At 39.0% G+C, this 19,600-nt stretch overlaps 1 protein-coding gene across 2 annotated transcripts in view; it reads left to right on the forward strand.

Annotated features, from left to right (window-relative positions):
- Positions 1 to 19,600, forward strand: part of slc12a9 (solute carrier family 12 member 9) — a 33,743-nt gene that overhangs the window by 12,940 nt on the left and 1,203 nt on the right. The window contains exons 2-13 of one of the 2 annotated variants that reach the window (XM_038278759.1): positions 9,138 to 9,341; positions 9,453 to 9,587; positions 9,697 to 9,834; positions 9,911 to 10,213; positions 10,299 to 10,406; positions 11,943 to 12,054; positions 12,148 to 12,305; positions 12,401 to 12,483; positions 13,271 to 13,395; positions 16,001 to 16,193; positions 16,274 to 16,448; positions 18,719 to 18,865. In XM_038278759.1, the coding sequence (XP_038134687.1) occupies positions 9,140 to 9,341; positions 9,453 to 9,587; positions 9,697 to 9,834; positions 9,911 to 10,213; positions 10,299 to 10,406; positions 11,943 to 12,054; positions 12,148 to 12,305; positions 12,401 to 12,483; positions 13,271 to 13,395; positions 16,001 to 16,193; positions 16,274 to 16,448; positions 18,719 to 18,865 (1,879 nt within the window). In that variant the 5' untranslated portion in view covers positions 9,138 to 9,139. Of the gene's footprint in view, positions 1 to 9,137; positions 9,342 to 9,452; positions 9,588 to 9,696; positions 9,835 to 9,910; positions 10,214 to 10,298; positions 10,407 to 11,942; positions 12,055 to 12,147; positions 12,306 to 12,400; positions 12,484 to 13,270; positions 13,396 to 16,000; positions 16,194 to 16,273; positions 16,449 to 18,718; positions 18,866 to 19,600 lie in introns of those variants that run through there. The other variant, XM_038278770.1, reaches the window with a different exon arrangement.

A 19,600-nucleotide genomic window follows, 5' to 3' on the forward strand; every position in this document is an offset into this window, starting at 1 on the left:
TGTAAAATATATTCATAGGCAAATATCAAATAAATTTTCTTACTTTTATAATATAACTCGGCCAATTGATGGTAGCGCACCACCTGAGAACCTATTATACAGCTGTTCTGCAGCAGCAGCAGCAGAACAACAAGATCTCCTGAGGTTTTCCAGAACCTTTATTATTATTATAAAAATCGGAATATATCATCTTTGTAAATGTATCGTGATCCATTAGGAAATTTATCGTTACACGTGTATCATGCAGGCACGTGCAGAGGGGGGGGCTAAGGGGGCTTGAGCACCTGCCCCTTTTGCTCCATGATCCCAATGTGCCCTTTTGGTCCTTTTTTTTTTTTATTTGACACATGTACTGAAATTATTATTATCTTTTTTTTTTTGCAAGAAAAACAATACAATAAGCCCTCCGGTCACATTGTTACCTTTGACCTTTTGCCGGTGACGACGCACTTGCCTCTCGCACAGTCACATAAGGCGGCTAACTGCGGAGCTAAAGGTAGCGAACATTCCACATTACACTGTGGCCGCTGCTCATTTGGCCCTAAGCAAGATCAATCATGATCGGACGGATGGCTATGTCTTCAGTCTGCACCGCCTCTCCAATGTCAACCTGAATAGACATGTAAGTGAAACCAAATGAGCCCCATGGATGATGCAGTATTGTTTGATCTAAAACACTGTTTACTCTGTGCTTTTAGTCTTTTACATTGAAAATTATGTTTTTTAATTCACAAAAAACTGTTCTGTAATTATTACAGAACAGTTTTTTTGTGAATTAAAAAACATAATTTTTGGTGAAAATACTGGAGTAGGCTTCCTACTTGTCAGACAACGGAAAACTTTGAACGTTGTATAATTTCTCTACTTTAGCAAAGAGTAGCGGTTTAAACGGAGGAAAGTATAGGACGCGGCGCGCCTTTCTCTGAAGAACTACTGAGCGGGAGGAGAGAGCCAGGTGAGGAAAAGCTGTTCTTATCTATCGATTCAGTATTTTTATCATACAGACATTAGGCTGTTGTTCTTGTGCTATGAGCTAGCTGCTAGCTAATGACTTTGCTAGCAAAGCAAGATAACTAAAAAGCTTCCCTGTGTCGTTAATGATAGTAGGACATTCTTCAGTATTACTTATGCAGTAGGGGCACATCGCCCGTCAAAAACCTATCATCTCCATAATGGATATATGTCTGATTTTCTAATTTCCTTTGCTGCATGATGTACATTTCATTTATTCTAGCATTAGGTAAATGTATCTTAAAGGAGAACTCATCCAGAACTACCATGATAGATATATGATAGATATAATGTATGAAGCTGGTGAAAACAAAACTGCGCAGCTTATGCAGGGAGGATCGGTTGTCAGACCTTCTTTTGTTGGCAATCGAGAAGGATGTGCCAATCATTCACAGTGAGGTTATTAACATTTTTAAAGACATGGCTAACAGAAAACTGCTGCAGTGAACAAAAGAGAACAAAAATAGCAAAAATGCTTAAAAGTTGGAAATCTGTTTTTAAACAGTAAAATCACCATGACGGAAAATACGTTTTTGGATCATAATCTTGGATTTAGTTTGGGGGAAAAAGGAAGGCAAGAGACTGAAATAAATAAGACATTGACCTTCACTCAACACAGAAAAGATGAGACAATGAGGAAAAAAAGAAAAGAGAAACTGACAAGAAAAAACGAAGAGGAAAGATTGAAGAAAATGTATATAGGTACTTACAAAATACACTAAGACACAAACAGAGTAGGCTTTTCTCATGGTGACATGCATTAATAAAATGTTTGTTTTGTTCTTTTTTTTTCTGCAGTTCCACGTTAAAGTTTGATGCAGCAGCTCTGCTTTTCTGAATGGACCGTCTCCATCTCCACTGTCAGTACAGCAAACCAGGCAGACATTCTTTTTATAGATTACAGTACACTAAAAGGTTGCATTGTGCCCTTGTATGCATTTTTAACAGTTTAATTCTGTAAAGACAAAATATGTCTGGTGGTCCAGCTCTGATTTACATCTTTGGCTAAATTGCAGGTTTGAATATTGTAATACTTTCCTATAACAAAATAGACCTGCAGAAAGAAATTACTAATAAAATATTTTACATATGCATAGTTCTATGTTCTATGTACAGATTTCCCTTAGCTTTGATTGTATGTCTCACAATTTTGTTATTTATCATTGTTCATTAAACTCTGAAAGCTATGTGACTTTGTTAATATCCTGTCCTAAAATGCAATAAGATGTGCCCTTTTTTTTTTGAGCACCTGCCAGTTTAGTGGTCTCTGCACGGCCCTGGTATCATGATACGTATTGTATCAACAAATCCTTACTAGTGCACTTTACCCAAAAAATGTCAGGTTACTTTGTTTGATTTAGTAAATATACTGAAATTTTATTAATCCCTAGAGAAATTAGGGAAAGTTTATACTACATTGTTACCAATATAACTTGGAAAATATTTAAGACGGAAAAGCTTCTTGCTTGGATTTAACCAAAACTGTGGCCTAATCCAGGCTGCTTTCTCGACTCTTCTACAGTTACTGACTTTGCACTAGGGATGAAACAATTTAAGGTATTGTGGAGGAATTCTGCAAATTTTTTAGATGGCCTGCCCTCTCCACCTTAAAGGAATAGTACACCCAAAACATGATTAGCCTTCATTTTCTACTCACCCCCATGCTGAACAACACTCTGGAGTACTTTTTTGATATCTCAAATGCATCTGGAGATCTGGGAGGCTTCTTGCTGTCTGCTGACATTCAAATAATGGAGGTCTATGGCGCCCGAGGCAGAAAGGTCCATAAAAGTCCATAAAAAACGTGTCAATATTTCTCCATACTGCTCGTCCAATGTTTTCCAAGTGTCCTGAGTGGTTAGCGTCCATAATTTACTCGAAACGAAGTCATTTAGAATGTTTTTAGAGCATAAACAGTAGTGTATAGGATTTCCTAAAAGCGCGTTCACGAGTCTACGGAAACCGCGGCAGACCAAACCAGATGAAAGTGCGCATTCAGCGTCTGCTCTGCCGATAATGCAAGCGTAGAAGAAGAAATGTCCTGTTTACCTGTGCAAAGAAAGAAACAACGAAAGAAAAATGTCTGAGGACTTCAGTGTTGAGGAAGAGCATGAGTTCTTTGCCGAGCTGAATGCACACTTTCATCTGGTGCGCATTCAGGTGAGTAGAAAATGAAGGCTAATCATGTTTTGGGTGTACTATTCCTTTAGAGCAAAAAATGCACATGCACAACCCTGCACCTGCTCCCGAGAGGGAACACCTATTAAACCATTTCTCCTTGTGCACACTCTGTTTAAAAGTTGCTGTTTGCATCGCTAATACAGGCTTACTTTCCAAAAGAAGATTTTCAATTTTTCCAATATGTCGGACTCACCACCGCTAAGTGAAGATGGGGACGAGCACGTAGGACGGCCTTACATAAACATATCACCAGGATGATTGACAATTAGAAGGACCACTTATTTTGATGATCCACCCGGACACTGTTACTGTCATGTTGTTTTCTTCCCTTGTTATCTTGTATGGATATTTTATGGTTTTCAGAATAAACTACTTATGTCAAGTTTTTAGTTTCAGTTTTGCTTAAATTATAATTTCTGGATTCTACTTGTGAATTGCTTTTTTTTTTTTTTTTTTTTTCCAACTCTTTATTTAGTCTTTTTCATAATACAAAAACAAAAGAAAAAACAAGAAGAAAAAAACAAAAAAACAAGCTGGGGGGAGCATCCGTTGCCATATTTACCAAAGTTTTTTTTTTTTTTTTTTTTTTTTTCCTCTTATGGTTTGGTTTTGGCCTTGAACATTGACCACTTCTGCCATTTTTTCTCAAAGTCACCTTCTTTAAGGCTCAGACGAAAAGTCAAATTTTCCATGGTGTATAGTTCATCTACAATATTCAGCCATTGTCCATGCCCAGGTGGGTCACGTTTCAACCAATTCCTTGTCAATGCCTTTTTGGCAGCAATCAGTAATATTTTGCAGAGGTAAATGTCTTTTTTTCCAATGACTTCATATGGCATAAGTCCTAGGTATACAAAGCTCAGATTTCGGGGTATAGATAAGCATAAAATTTCCTCTACTGTCTGAATGACACTGTTCCAGAATAGCTGCAGTTCAATGCATGACCAAAAGATATGGGAGTGATTGGGATCTACATGTCCACACCCTCTCCAGCATTTCTGTTGTTGCCTAAGTTGTTTTGATTTTATATATGGGGTGATAAAAAAACGAATTAGATTTTTCCATCCAAATTCTCGCCATCTTCTTGAGCTGGTTGAAGATTGTTGTGTTTTACACATGGAGGACCAGTCACTCCCAGTTAATGTAATGTTGAATTCTTGTTCCCACTTTTCTTTAACATAGAATGAATTTCTGCCATCGCATTTTTGGAGACTATTATACAACTTTGATACAATTTTTGAGGGAGTTCCACCATATGCACGTGTCAAGATTATAATCACCTCACTAATTCCTTCTGATAGGTCCCTGTTAACCTCTTTGTCGTAAAAGTGACGCAATTGTAGGTAGCGATATAGGTCTCTGTTTTCAAGATTGAATTCTTCTTTAACTTTTTCAAATGATTTAAATATTTTCCCTTCAGTGAGTGTACATATTGCCGTAATTCCCCTCTCCATCCACCTGATAAATGTATCATCTGACCCACTGGGGCCAAAACTGGGCATTTGAGATGGCCATATTAATAATTTACTATCACCTTCAATTTTGTTTTTCTTAACGACCTCATACCATGTTTTCAAAGTTTCGCCCAGAATAGTTCCCTCCTCTTTACTATCTGTTAAAATTTTACACCCCAATTTTGCAGGGGGTGGTATTTTACCAAGATTGAATTCGATTTGCTTCCACTTTGCGCTATATGTTGGAGAACACCAATAAACAACGTATCTCAGTTGGGCCGCCCAGTAGTATTTTTTAAGGTCAGGTAAAGCAAGTCCTCCTTTTTCCTTTTCTAACTGGAGTGTTCTGAGTCTTACCCTAGGTTTAATACCCGCCCAGATAAATCTAGATAAGACCTTATTCCATGTAGAAAATTGGGTTTCTGGGATCCTTATGGGGAGGGAGAGGAAGACATATAATAATCTAGGCAGCAAATTCATTTTTATCACCTCTATTCTTGTGCTAAAATCTAAGGCCAACATTGACCAACGTGTTACATCTTTCTGAATTTGATCACTTAGAATACCATAGTTTGACTCATATAGGTCTTTTAGATGTTGGGTGATATTCACACCTAAGTATTTTATTGATTTTGTGTCCCATTTAAGTTTATAATTACTCCTCATATTACTGCTAGGTGTATAATTCAGACATAGTACCTGTGTCTTTTTAATATTGAGTTTATATCCTGACATCTCACCAAAATTTTCCATAATGGAAAAAAGTTTAGGGATTATTATGTTTGGGTTCTTTAAGTAAGTGATAATATCGTCAGCAAACAGGCTTATTCTATGTTCCTCTGTTGCTATGTTGATCCCCTCCAAATGATCATTTTGTCTAATATCCTGAGCCAATGGCTCAATGAATAATGCAAAGAGGGAAGGACTAAGACAACAGCCTTGTCTTGTACCTCTTTTAAGGTTAAAGCTACCAGACAATGAGCCATTAATCCGCAACCTGGCTGTAGGATCCCCATAAAGAGCTTTAATACAGCTAATAATTTGATCATTGAAGCCAAATGTCTCCAGCACTTTATAAAGAAAAGGCCAGCTAACTCTATCAAACGCCTTCTCTGCATCAAGGCTAAGCAACACTGCACTGAGCTTTTTTTTGTGTATTTGATCTATGACATGCAGTGTGCGTCTGATATTATCTTGGGTTTGCCTGCCCTTTATGAATCCAGTTTGGTCTTCATTTATTAGCTCAGGGAGGATATGCTCCAACCTTTTAGAGATTATTGATGTGAATATCTTGTAATCTACATTTAGTATGGAGATGGGGCGATAAGATTCGCATAGTGTTTTATCTTTGTCTTCTTTTGGTATCACTGATATCACTGCTTCTTTCCATGACGGGGGTACTTTGGCGTATTTGAGAGTCCAATTCAGAGATTCAAGTAGAGTGGGCGTAAGGTCCTCCTTGAAGACCCTGTACCACTCATTTGGAAAGCCATCGCTCCCTGGGCACTTATTATTTTTCAAATTACTAATGGCTTTATCCAGTTCTTCCTTTGTAATCGGAGTGGTCAAAGACTCATTTTGGACCTGTCCAATGGAGGGAAGATCCAAGGATAATAAATATTTTTTGATCATCACTTCATCTACAGGGTCTGGATTAGAGTATAGTGTCATATAGTATTTTTTGAAGCAGTTTTCTATTTCTTCAGGTTTAAAAGTCAAATCTTTACTCAGTGGGTCCCTAATCTTCGATATACAATTTTTAGTTTGTTGTATTTTCAGGCGTCTTGCTAGAATCTTTGTTGCTTTCGGACCTGATTCATAAGTGGTTTGTTTAGCATATCTAAGTTTCCTTTCTAATTCATCTGACAGTGTTGCATCTATTTGTTTTCTGACATCCTTCAATTGTTCTGTTAGCCTCATATTATTAGCTGTTTGTTGTTGTTTTTCTAACTTTTTCAGTTCTTCCTGTAGTTTTTCATATTTTAATCTCTTTGCCTTAGTTATGTATGCCATCCGTGAAATCAAGTTCCCTCTCATAGTGGCTTTAACTGTGTCCCATAATATTGTTGGGTCAACCTCACTATTTATATTATCTTTAATACAATTTCTAATTTCCCCTTTAATTTCATCCATAGTTGTTTTGTTATTCAAAATCCCAATATTCATTCTCCACAGTGTGTTTTTACGAGCACTATCTAAGTGTATAGTTAAATAAACCGCATTATGGTCAGAGACATCAGAGGTTCCTATTGTACATTCTATCACCCTATGTCTGTCCCCCGCACTCATCAGGAAATAATCTATTCTAGAATGAATCTGATGTGTAGCTGAAAAATGGGTAAAGTCTTTCTCTGAAGGGTGGAGATTCCTCCAGACATCAAACAGGTTATATTCTCTCAGTAAAACATTGAGGCATTTTGACATAGGCAGTTTATGCTGTTTTTTGCTTGTTGTGTCTAAGGAGTAGTCCAAGACTGTATTCCAGTCTCCTGCATAGACTATTATACCCTCACTGAATCCGACAATTTTTTCAAAGAGCTGTATAATAAAATTTTTTTCACATTCCGGAGGTACATAAACACAAGCAAATGTGATTAATATGTTATCAAGTCTTCCCTTAACTAAAATGTATCTGCCTTCCTTATCTCCTTCTTCCTTAATTAGGTCAAAATTCAGCGTGTTTGACATTAGAATAGCCACTCCCCTTTTTCTGCTATTTTTACAGGAGCTGTAAAAAGAGTTTGAATATCCAAACCTCCTTAGCTTATTATGTTCTTTATTAGACATATGCGTCTCCTGAAGCATTACAACCTCTGATTTATTCTTTTTTAATTTTCCCAACACCTTGCTTCTCTTAATTGGATTTCTTAGGCCATTTACATTCAAGGATGTGATCTTTAAATTACCTGGCTTTGGCATATAAAAACTTCTAATGAAACATTGGTCTCCCCCAGAAAAGTATGTACTTTCACAAACACAATGAAATAACATAAATAAACACAACAGAACAGTGACTCCCAAGAGTGGAAGAGATCTAACTCTTCCAGGTGGACCCAGTTGGAGGGTCGAGGGTATAGTCTCTCCTCTAGAGAGGGCCCAATACTAGAGATGGTAATCAATTTTAACAAAAGAAATAACACCATCCTATAAGTCCAACTTAATCAAGCTACGATTGCTATCTCTCCCCCTGATCAAAAAATGAGGTCAAATGATTAATTAGTTAACAGGCGAAGTCCGACAAGGAAAAAGCTACCTCACCAGAATGTAGTAAATTTACAAGAGAGCCTCAGCTGTTCTCCTCTGCGTCATCTCTCTGAAACCCCTTCAGTTTCTCCCTCGCTCTCTGCGCCGTAGAGTTACTCCTCTCCTGACGATCTGATCTCCGCTCCCATCCGAGAAGCTCCGACAGTGCGGCGTCCAGCGCATGTTCGCTGTCCCTCACCCGTGGCGGGTCCACTGAGATACCTCGTTTCTGTAGCTCTTTCCTTGCTGCTTCTGCGCTGCTGTAGGTCTTAACTCCAGTGTCCCAGTGGATCCTTATGCTTGTGAAAGGCGTCTGAAAGCGCACTCCTTTCTCCTTTAAAGCTTTCTTAACAGCGTTGAATTCTTTGCGCTTCTTAACAATCTCGGTCGCGTAGTCATGATCAAAGTAGAGAAGACGGTTGGCGTGCATTATTTTCCCCTTTTTCCAAGCCTCCCTCAGTATCAGCTCCTTGGTCATAAATTCCTGAAAATTAATAATAATTGGCCGTGGCGGATCTTCGGGGCGAGGTTTCTGCGCCAAGGAGCGATGTGCCCGTTGGATTTTCAGATCCACCTCTTTCAGGAGTGGCAGTTCACGTTTAAGTAGGGTCGTAATGAACTGGGAAACCGAGCTTCCCTCTTCTCCCTCTGTCAATCCAAACATCCGGATATTGTTTCTTCTAGATCGGGACTCCAGGTCCGTCACTTTGGCTTGGAGGGCCTTCTGTTGTTTAACTGAGGCAGAGATCACGGCATTTACCTCTGCTGCCCAGTCTTCCATGCGCCCCACACGAGTTTCCACTTCATTAATCCGGCCAGACAAGCTTTGAATGTCTTTTGTCAGGTTGTCAAGTTTGCCGTTGAGTTCTTGGCCCATAAGGTTGATTTCTTGACGTAGGGAACCGTTGTCCTTTGTCAGTTCAGACTTCAGGTCTTTAATCGCTGCCATTAGGTCACTTGAGTTCACGTCAGTCCCAAGCGTCGGGGCGTCCTCTGAGTTGATAGCGTTAGCTTTTGCCGAACTGCCTTTTTCTTGACTTTTTGGCATATTTTCTTTCCTCTTTTTGCCTCTTGTGAGTCTCTTCCCACTCATCAAACATATAAGCCACACAATTTTCAGTTAACGAGTTTTTGGTGGGGAAAAATAAATTTCTAATGGGGGAGCGATCGTAAGTGCGTCTGTCTAGTCCATGGGTGCGTGAATTGCTTTTAATGAACTATTTAAACCCCACTGTCTGGTCCTTGCAGCCATGCCGAATGAACACTCCCCTCTGATCACCTCTGGGGTGTGTGGACTGACCCTGACCACAGCATGCGGCACAGCGTCAGACTCCCCCCAGGAACCCAACGCCGGGAAACCGGCTCAGGACCCGCGGAGGCTGAACACCTTCTTTGGGGTGATGGTCCCGACCATCCTCTCCATGTTCAGCATCATATTGTTTCTGAGAACAGGTGTGTGGCGCAGCTTCAAAGACATGTAGAGGAATAAAGACGACTGTTGGGTGTTTGTGAAGAGTCTGCTGAGTCACTGTGACTCACAGCGGTGTGATCTCCATTTTGCAGGGTTTGTGGTGGGTCATGCAGGGTTGCTGCAGGGTCTTTTGATGTTGGTGGTTGCCTACACCATCATATCTCTCACAGTGCTCTCCATCTGTGCCATTTCAACTAACGGAGCTATTCAGGGCGGCGGAGCTTATTGTATCCTTACCAGTTATAAACATATGGTAATGTTTGAATGATTATTCCTAGATTTTTATTTTCTCCACATTCATATCCAGATAAATCAACCTTAATTAAACTGCTGTAGATATGATCAGTCGCTCTCTGGGACCTGAGTTTGGAGGGAGCATCGGTTTGATGTTCTTTTTTGCCAAAGTATTTGCATGTGGAGAGTACGTCCTGGGTCTTGTGGAGGCCATTCTAGATGTATTTGGAGCAGATCCTGGTAGGTTGAGTCCATGCTTCGGTCTTTTCACCCCTCAGACATCCATCTGAGCTTCAGTTTGTTTGATTTCTTTCAGAGTCCTCTGTGTCTGAAGGGTGGCGGGTGCTCCCTCAGGGTTACTGGTACACCGTTCTGTACTCCTCTGTGGTCCTCCTGCTGTGTCTCCTCGTGTGCCTGGTGGGCGCCCACATTTACTCTCGCACGGCCTTCGCCATCCTGCTGGTGGTCACCGTGTCGCTGTTGTCCGTCTTCATCAGCACCGTGGCGGTGAAAGCGAAAGACTTCGTCGTTGTCCACAAGGGGCCGGGTAACCAGACGCTCCGCTACAACGCCAGCTACACGGGTTTTAGCGCCACTACGCTGAGGAACAACCTGGGCTGTGAGTCAGGATTAGGAGCAATAATGATACTTCAGCTATTTTTTTCCCCAGGTTTTGACTTTGTTTTGGTGTTTTTTGTGTGCAGCTGGTTACTCTTTGGACTACAGCACCAACTCCGTCATGTCGTTTGCCACGGTGTTTGCAGTCATGTTCACCAGCTGCACCGGGATCATGGCTGGAGCCAATATGTCAGGTTACAGCTCGTCATCTTTTATTTTTCATATGTGGAAAATACAGCAAATCAAAAATGCTTTTCAAACTACATTGCGATTGTACTTTGTTTTTCCCTTATATTAACCACAAGCAGGTAGATGTTTCTTTGCTTTCATGACCTTGAAAGCTTTATTGTCCAGTCTTCTGTCCCAAGTATTTACTGTTATTGAACGGAAAAGTATTTACCTCTACTCAAATGCATGATTTTATGCAACCCTCTATATCCTTCTGTAAGGCGGCAGAACACTTTTGAGCATATTGCCGCCATCTATAGGGCCAAAGTGAGAAAGTCATTGTCAGACTTTTTTAGAATTAGATGTTTTTAAAAGATGTTGAGACAATATAGGTCAAATGTATATAAAAAAAAAGGAAAGATAGATAGAAGTTAGAAGATAGCTAGAAATGATTAAAAACTACAATTCAAGAACAGTTCCAAGAGCTGTAAAGAAACATAAAACAACAATATAAACATAAAGAAAACGGCATCCACAGTTGAATGGATAGGAATGAAAGGCTTGACTGAACAGGTATGTTTTTAGCTGACATTTAAAGACTGTTAGGTGAATAAGCGATCGTAGTTCAGGTTCTTAAAAAGCTTTCCACAATCTAGGAGCAACAACAGCAAAAGAAATAACAGCCCCATGTTTTGCACCTAGTCCTGGGGGCATACAGTTGTGATGAGCGGGCCCTGACAGTTAAGAGTTCACACAAATATGCTGGAGTGATTTATGTATGTATGGTGAACTCAAGCCAAAGCAATCTACTCAGCGGAGCAGCTTTTGGTCATAAAAATAAAAAAAGATTACTATCAGCCACTTCTTCCAGATCGAACCAAGAGTCTTGGCAGACAGGGATGCTGCACTAGCTGTGATCGGCTCAGTTATTTCATCCAGCAGGATTAGATGAAAACCTCTAATGGCCTTCTATTAGTAGCTATCTGATATTTTGTAATTCAATTTTTTGTAATTTATATTTAACGAGAAAAACTCATTCAGTTTCATTCAGTCTGGGAAAAAAAAGCTATGCCAAACTGTTGTGTCACGTGACCAAATGAACTAGTTTCATTGGCGAAAAGCTGCTCGAACACATCAAGTGTTGATTGCCCTGGCTTGAGTTCACCAAAAGGTCGATACATTTGCAGGCAAATTTTTTCCCAGCTGAATTTTTTGCAGGCAATTTCTTACCAGATTAAAATTAAATGTAAGGAATTCAATGTGTAAAAAAAAAAAATTCAGTGTTTAAAATACGGTGTACAAAAAAATGCAGATTCCAGTGAGACAGTTATTCTCCAATATTTACGGAACAGGACAGAACGAGAGTGGGCGAGCATCAGTGCGCCACTTAGTGGTAGGGAGGAGTAATAGCTATCACCTTTAAATGTAATGTGATTAAAATTGATCGCCTCTAATTTAAAAACGCCATTTTCTTTTCGATGAAATTGCAATGCAGTAATTTCTCAGCGCTGCTGTATAAACTTGTTTATAGATGTTTGTTCTTACTCCATCTTTGTCTGAAGGGGAGCTGAAGACTCCAAGTATTTCCATCCCTAAAGGCACCATCATAGCAGTCTTCTACACCTTCACTGTCTACGTCCTCCTCTTTATCTTGGTCAGCGCCACATGCAATAGGTGCAGCCACAGTCATACTTCATTATAGCCCAGCCTTAATTCAAGTAAATTTAGACAGATTTAATGTGTTTTATTTTCTTCATTTTTTTTAAGGACACTCTTGATTCAAGACTATGGGTTCCTACAGCGGATAAATATCTGGCCGCCGTTTGTCACTGTTGGAATATACTGTGCTTCTCTGTCAGCGGCAATGTGTGCTATGATCGGAGCTTCCCGCATCCTCCATGCGCTCGCTCTGGATCAGCTCTTTGGTAAGTCACATGATTATTCTTTGTCTTTCTGCTTTTTTTTTTTTTTTTAATCAGCTGCTTTAACAGAACACGTGGATTTATTTTTTTATACTCAGGGTTGCCCTTGGCCCCAGCGACAATCAAATCTAACTCTGGGAACCCATGGATTGCGGTGCTGTACACCTGGGGCCTGGCACAAGTAAGTACTGCATCTCTCTGTCTGTCTGTCTTTCTGTCTGTCTGTCTCCCCTCTTTTTGTTTATTTTTTTCCTTGTGGGAAAGTGACAACTCAGTTTGGTCGAAAATAAACAATATTAAAACAAAACAAAAAACTGATCTGTAGCAGCTCTAATTTGTAGTCAACAAACCTCATCAGAGCCTCCTATCAGAACATCAAGAAAAAAAGAAACTAATAATCACTAACAAACGCAAACAGAGACACAGCATCAAGGTAGAAGATATTGAAACTAAATGAATAAATACTCATAGGCTAAAAAGTTTCTTGTTGGTAAAAAACACCAATTAAATACATTCAAATGTTACTTCCCCAATGATGAGACCTGAAATGCATCTTATAGTAAGTTGTCTTTTGGATTTAGCAGCAATAGAAAACTCTGTATTCCCAATGCTGTCCCAGTACTATTCCTCTGAGAACCAAATATTTTTTGTGTTTCATGAAACTAGATTTCCGACTTTTCTTCATTATTTCATAACTTTGTTGGGAGGTGCTAACTGGCTTAGCCCCATTACTACCTAGTTTACCCATTGTTCATATGTACAGTACCATACCTCTGGTCACATGGTGTTATGGTAAATATGCACAGAAGGGTTTTATTAACTAACAAATCAAGGAAAAAATAATATCAAAAATATGCCAGCAGAATGCAGTAATCTTTCACAAAGTGTTTTATGCAACCAGACTGAGCTACCTCCATATAAATTTAAACCAAGTCCCTTTGAATTGCTGTTTGTTTTTTCCTTTTCAGTGTGTGGTGTTTGCAGGGCAGCTCAATGCTGTAGCAAGTCTGGTGACAGTTTTCTACCTGCTCGCCTACGCTGCTGTAGATCTGGCCTGTCTGGCTCTTGAGTGGGCGTCTGCACCAAACTTCAGGTGAAAACAACAGCTTCTCTCAAACTGTTTCTCTAACTCTAAGACAACCCGGAATGATTAATGATCCAGATTCTCAGTTCTTACTGTAATACATTCATGTGTGCAAATATAATGTCTGTGAAGGCAGCAAAGGCTGAACTGCAAAGCATGGATTCACACCCTGCTGCTCACGGCTGAGAGGGACTGCCTTTGATGTTTAAACTAGATGTACATGTTTTTTGGACTAAAGTATGAAAGATCGCTTCGAGTGGTCAGAACAAACTAATTAAGACATTCAAAAAGTCGTTTCTATCCACAAGGCATATGGAATGAATTTTGTCTTTTGGACCAATAACAATGTTAACATCCATGCTTGCCTACAAAAATACTTCTTCTGTCCTCCCTCCAGAGAAAAGTCCAAAATTCACTCCATACGGGCATAGCTTAGAAGTGAATTTACAACATGAAACTACATTAGATAAGCATGCAGATATGCATGAATATTATTGGTTTTTAAAAAAAGAGGTCTGTCTTAGGGATACAATCCCAGTTTCTGTTCCACTGTCCTACCCTTGGTTTCCCTCTGGATATGCTTGTGCATGTGATGTCTAAAATCCAAGTATTCTCTTTCAGAAATATGATTCACAGTATTATCTTTTTAGTCATACTGAGAGCTTCTGAAGGTCTTAAAATGCTGTTTTTGTTTCACTAGATCTACCATCTAGGCATGCATGTCATGAAAGAGCAGATTCCTCTCAGCTACTTCCAGCATTGTTACTTTATTGGAGACGCCCCGTGCATTTCATCATTGCTAAATACTCTACAGCTCCACTCTGTTATTGGTGCAATAATGGAGTTTGGCTTTAAAATTAAGCTGTTTAAAAATCAGAGTGGGTTCGGTGGATGATGAAGACACAGAGGTCAGAGACTCCAAACACCTTCCGGTCTTCAGTCAAAATCAAAATCAGATTTATTGGTGAAGATTTTTGTTTCACGTCCTAACAGCTCACTCAAGTATAGATAAACACACTGTAGTGGAAACAAAATGAAAGGTAAAGAAATATTTTGTTCATAATCTGAGCAGACAGCATGTTTTATCATTTTAAACATGTTTCTATCCTAGTAACAGTGATGCAAAAGATGAAATGGTTAAAAGCGCAATGGTAAAACCTTTTGCTTGATACGTAAAGGCAGGGGCTGTGTCTGAACGTCCGCCCTAACCCCTAAATCCATCAATCACTAAATAGAGCAGGGACTATATAGTGGACTTTATATTGAACTTAGGTAACTGACCGTCTGGACAGACGATCACTACTTTTCACTCCCCATTGGTCATGTGAGTCCGCCTGCCCGCACACTGCCTGCACAGTCTTTGTTATTTATTGCCACTGAAACCAATCCCATGATGCTTTGCGATGAGAGCTATCCGGGATATATCTGCTGGTCTACTGACCATGGATCATCACCACTTTTCAAGGTGCATTGTGGGAAATTTCGAGTCCAATACTTTTTCATCCACGAGACATTCAAACACTCATTTAAAATGACGTAAAACACGATATTGTGCCCTATGTAGTGGTTAGGACAAATTTTTCATATCATGCTGATAAAACACAATTTTCTGTCTAAAGTTAATGTTAAAGTTAATCCTACTTGTTGATGTATTCATTTAATAGCAAGTAAAACTTTGCTATTAAATTCAACACCAGTTATATATTGTTTAATACTTAATTAAAAGTAAATTAAAAGGAGCCAAAATGCACTTTAGATGCAAAAATACTGAATACGCTAAAATCAACAATAAATACTGTAAATATATTGAACTGAGCAAAATAAATTATATTAACTGACTAACTGAAAATATACGTTGTTTTATAGGAAGTCAGAATTCTGCTAGAAGTGCACATAATAAAAACTCACACAAGCAGTTTCACTTAGAACACGTGCATTTAGACTTCCCTCCTATGCATTTTGAACATTTTATGCGTGCAGATTTAATATCAGGAGGCTCCTGATTTCAAGCATGAGTGCATGTTAGTTCTCTGCTCGCATATAAAAATGTTTCTGAACAGTCATGACGCTTTTTGTCACCTTGAGGGTGCAATCAACCGTAAAAATATTAACTTTTTTTTTTTTTTTTTTTTACAAAAAAAGCATTGGGCTAACCTAGCAGTAACCTAGCTGTAAGGGGTTCATTAAAATAGGTCTACACTGCAAAAGATTTGAAATATATATAAGTCAATTAATTGTCGATGGAACAAGACAATTTACATTAAAAAAAGAAAAAATAATTGCATTGTCTTATTTCAATTGCATATATATATATATATATAGATATATATATATATATATATCTAATCATCTTATTTTAGAAGAAAAAAAAACATACTCCAATGGCTAATAGTTTCATTTACCTGCTCAAATTAAGAGAAAATACACTTAATTTAAGAATGTTTTACTAATTTCTAGATCGATTTTGCAGTGTAGTCAGACTTCTCGCCTAAAACACCAGTTTCTGGTTCAATCGATACGCTTAGAGAAGAATCTTTGTGCACTTAGGAACAATTCCCCATCTCTACGGAACCGGTTTTGAGAGTCTCTCCATGTATCTTGCTGTGATAAACAGGCCGACCTTCCAGCTCTTCTCATGGCACACCTGTCTGCTGGGGATCCTCAGCTGTCTGGTCATGATGTTCGTCATCAACCCCGTATACTCCTCAGGCAGCATCGTCCTGCTCCTGGTCCTCCTCCTCTTCCTCCACTACAGGTCACCCACCAGCAGCTGGGGTTACATCAGCCAGGCTCTTATTTTCCACCAGGTATCTAAACAGAGCCAGTGCACACCCACAGATAGAGAGTCAGGCTTGCAGCTATGCTGTTTCTGCTTGTTTTCATTTAGGTGCGGAAGTATCTGTTGATGCTGGATGTGAGGAAAGACCACGTGAAGTTCTGGAGGCCCCAGGTCCTGCTGATGGTGTCCAACCCTCGCTCCTCCAGTCAGCTTATTCTGTTTGTGAACCAGCTGAAGAAGGGCGGGCTGTACGTGTTGGGTCATGTGCAGCTGGGAGATCTGGGTAATTCTCCTTACACTTTTTGAAATGATCATGTTGCAAATTGGTCAAATACATTTCTAATTATCTACTTTTTCCAAATGTACGAAGTCAGAATTCTGCCTAAAGGGCGAATGGGTAAAAATACAGATAAGAGTTTTATTTAAAACCCACACCTGCAAACTACTCTATGTAAACAATTCTGTGCGCTTTTCTCCTCTCATGTGTGGACCTGTTTCTTTGCACTCATGTCAACTTTTGCCTGTTTGAGGGTTGAACCATTTGGAAAAGGTAAACTGCTTGTGATTGGCTGCAGTTCAGGAAATCCACCCTCCTCCATCCACTCTTCACTTCCTGGTCGCAGCTAATAACGCCAGCAAAGCATCTTCAGGCTAATAGCTGTTCTTTTAGGGTTTTAATCTAACTTTTTAATTTAGAATTATATTGTTATTTCATATCCAGCAGACCGTCTCTGTCATCAAGTGACAATTTTATAAAGGCAATGATGGGCACTAAAAGAAAAATGCATAAAGTTTGATACAGACTTACTGTAAATGAAAATGTTTGTGTTAAACTTTAAATGTGTTTTTATTTAAGCCTCACTCTCTTCAATGTAAACAGTGAAGCTAAGGTTAACATAATTATCAAAAGCTTTTCAATCTACTAGTGAAAAGGGTGTGAATTAGTAGTGATGGAGCATTTATTGTTGGATATAAAAAATAATAAAACAAATGAAAAAGAGGGAAATGCTGGAATTATGAGAAATCATCTTAATATGAGGAGAAGAACATGAATTGAAGATTTTCATCCCTGATGCTGTATAAAAGCTGAACATCATTCTGTGCTGCTTGGTTATTCTTTGAGAGCTCTGGATTGGCACTTTTAAATCAAGTCATACAGAATGGTCCCTCAGACGGCCTAGAGGGGTTCAATCCTTCTCACCTTTTAAATCCTTTAGCCACTTTCCTGTCTGATGTATCCAGGTGTTCAGAATTAAATTTTATCATTATCTTTTGGATAAATGCTAAAGAGTATTAATCTGGCCTAATTAGTATGATTGCCTTTTCCTTTTCTTTTTTCCTGTTTCGTTGCCTTGTTGGTCTTTAACCTAATATCTGCTCTGAATTTGTACAGTAGAGGTTTGTGGTTGTTTAGTTACGAAAACGGGTGGAGTGGTCATGTGCTGGAAGTGAGTCAGCAGGTTATTTTTTTCATCATTCATTCTAAGGGCAACAGAACCGGTTTAGCAAGATCTAATGAGGCTGGAAAGGTCTGGTGCAATCGGCAACAGCCTCCTGTTGACTTTGCCCTTTCCTATGCACTGCTGTTTGCATGGTAAATAATAATACAAGTTTTCTCTGAAGCCCAGCGCCATAGAACTCAGAGCAGTCGTGAGCCATCCCTGATTTCAGCCTAAATTCATTTTATTTTTCTCCATGTTGCAGGCCATTTTAATTCAACTTTAGGGACTATGGTCTTTTATTGTTTTGTTTTTCATTTTCTATTTGATTTCCCAGGGTTCATCATGTGCCCCCTAGTGGTGTAAATGATACATCCATCCATTTTCTGTCATGCTTTATCCCTGCTGGGGTCACCAGGGGTGCCGGTGTTTATTTCCAGCTGTTGCGGGCGAGAGGCGGGGTACACCCTGGACAGGTCACCAGTCCATCGCAGGGCAACACAGAGACAAACAGCCATTCATGCACACTCACACCTAAGGAGAATTAGAGAAGCCAATTAACCTAACTGTCATGTTTTTGGACTGTGGGAGGAAGTCGGAGTACCCGGAGAGAACCCAAATATGCTCAGGGAGAACATGCAAACTCTATGTGGAAAGACCCCGGGCCGAGAATCGAACCCAGAACCTTCTTGCTGCAAGGCAGCAGTGCTACCCACTGTGGTCCACTGAGCAGCCTAAATTATATATTACAATCTATTTGCTGTCAAATCTGAGCAATCTACCTAAAAATTAATGGTGGGACTCGATGGAATTATGTAATTGAGTTGATTATAGGGTGTGTAATTAATTAAACACAGTTATATAGTGATAATAGACAACATTTTCATTTCAAAATTTTGATCCTATATTATTGAATAAATAAACATAAAAAAGGAAAAAGCAAGGTGGTAACATTACAACACTTAAATAAATTCCTTTAAAGCTGTTTTTATCAATTCAACTGATGGAATAAGGTTTCATCTAATAAACCATTAATCAACAATAATTGTAAGTTGAATATTTTTTTACATCTCTAATGACAGCATATTTTTTTAAATAAATGTGTGTGTTTCAGACTCCCTGCCATCAGACCCTCTGCAGGCCCAATACAACTTTTGGCTGAGTCTGGTTGATAAACTTGGGGTGAAGGCCTTTGTAGATCTAACTCTGTCTCCCTCAGTCAGGCAAGGAACACAGCATCTGCTGCGCATCACAGGACTTGGTAAACTTTCTTCCGCCTCCACTTGACAGATTGTTATGGAATGAACTTTGTTCCATTATTATTGCTAGCAAAGGACATGATTTGTATATGTACATTTAGAAAAAACATCCATCCATCCATCCATCCATCCATCCATCCATCCATCCATCCATCCATCCATCCATCCATCCATCCATCCATCCATCCATCTTCCACTCATTCCGTCAGGGCAGGGCTGGGGCCCTGATAGCCTGCCATTCAGAAAAGAAACTCTTAAAAACATATTAATCTAAACCGATTTTAAGAGGACCTTTTCAGTTTTCTTAGATTTAATTTTTTTCAAATGTTTGAATTTTTTAAATCAAACTTTGTATTTTTTTTTTTTTACAGTTCCTATTTTTTAGATTTAGTTTGGAGAATTGCATTCCTTTCAAAGTGAAGCGCACATTGACCGATAATGTAGAAGATATGGCTTCCCTCCTCAGTCAAGAGGAAAGTCCGTGTCCAGAAGTGAACAGAATGTGATCTGTAAAAAGTAATTTGATATGAATGCAATTCATAAAAATCATATTTTTTATGTGGAAAAATTAAAGTTAAAAAAGAGGAAACGTAAGAGTTACTTAATTTTTTATTTTTTTTTTTAAATAAGACATTTTTCTGTTTCATTTTTGGATTGCATTTTTTTTTATTTACAAATTGTGTTCTTTTCTTGTAGCACTAATGAAAAAAGATTCACTCTAGATTTACTGTCTTATT

Source organism: Cyprinodon tularosa, unplaced genomic scaffold (assembly GCF_016077235.1).
Source record: "Cyprinodon tularosa strain WSP-4 unplaced genomic scaffold, ASM1607723v1 ctg1017, whole genome shotgun sequence".
NCBI classification, from domain to species: Eukaryota; Metazoa; Chordata; class Actinopteri; order Cyprinodontiformes; family Cyprinodontidae; genus Cyprinodon; species Cyprinodon tularosa.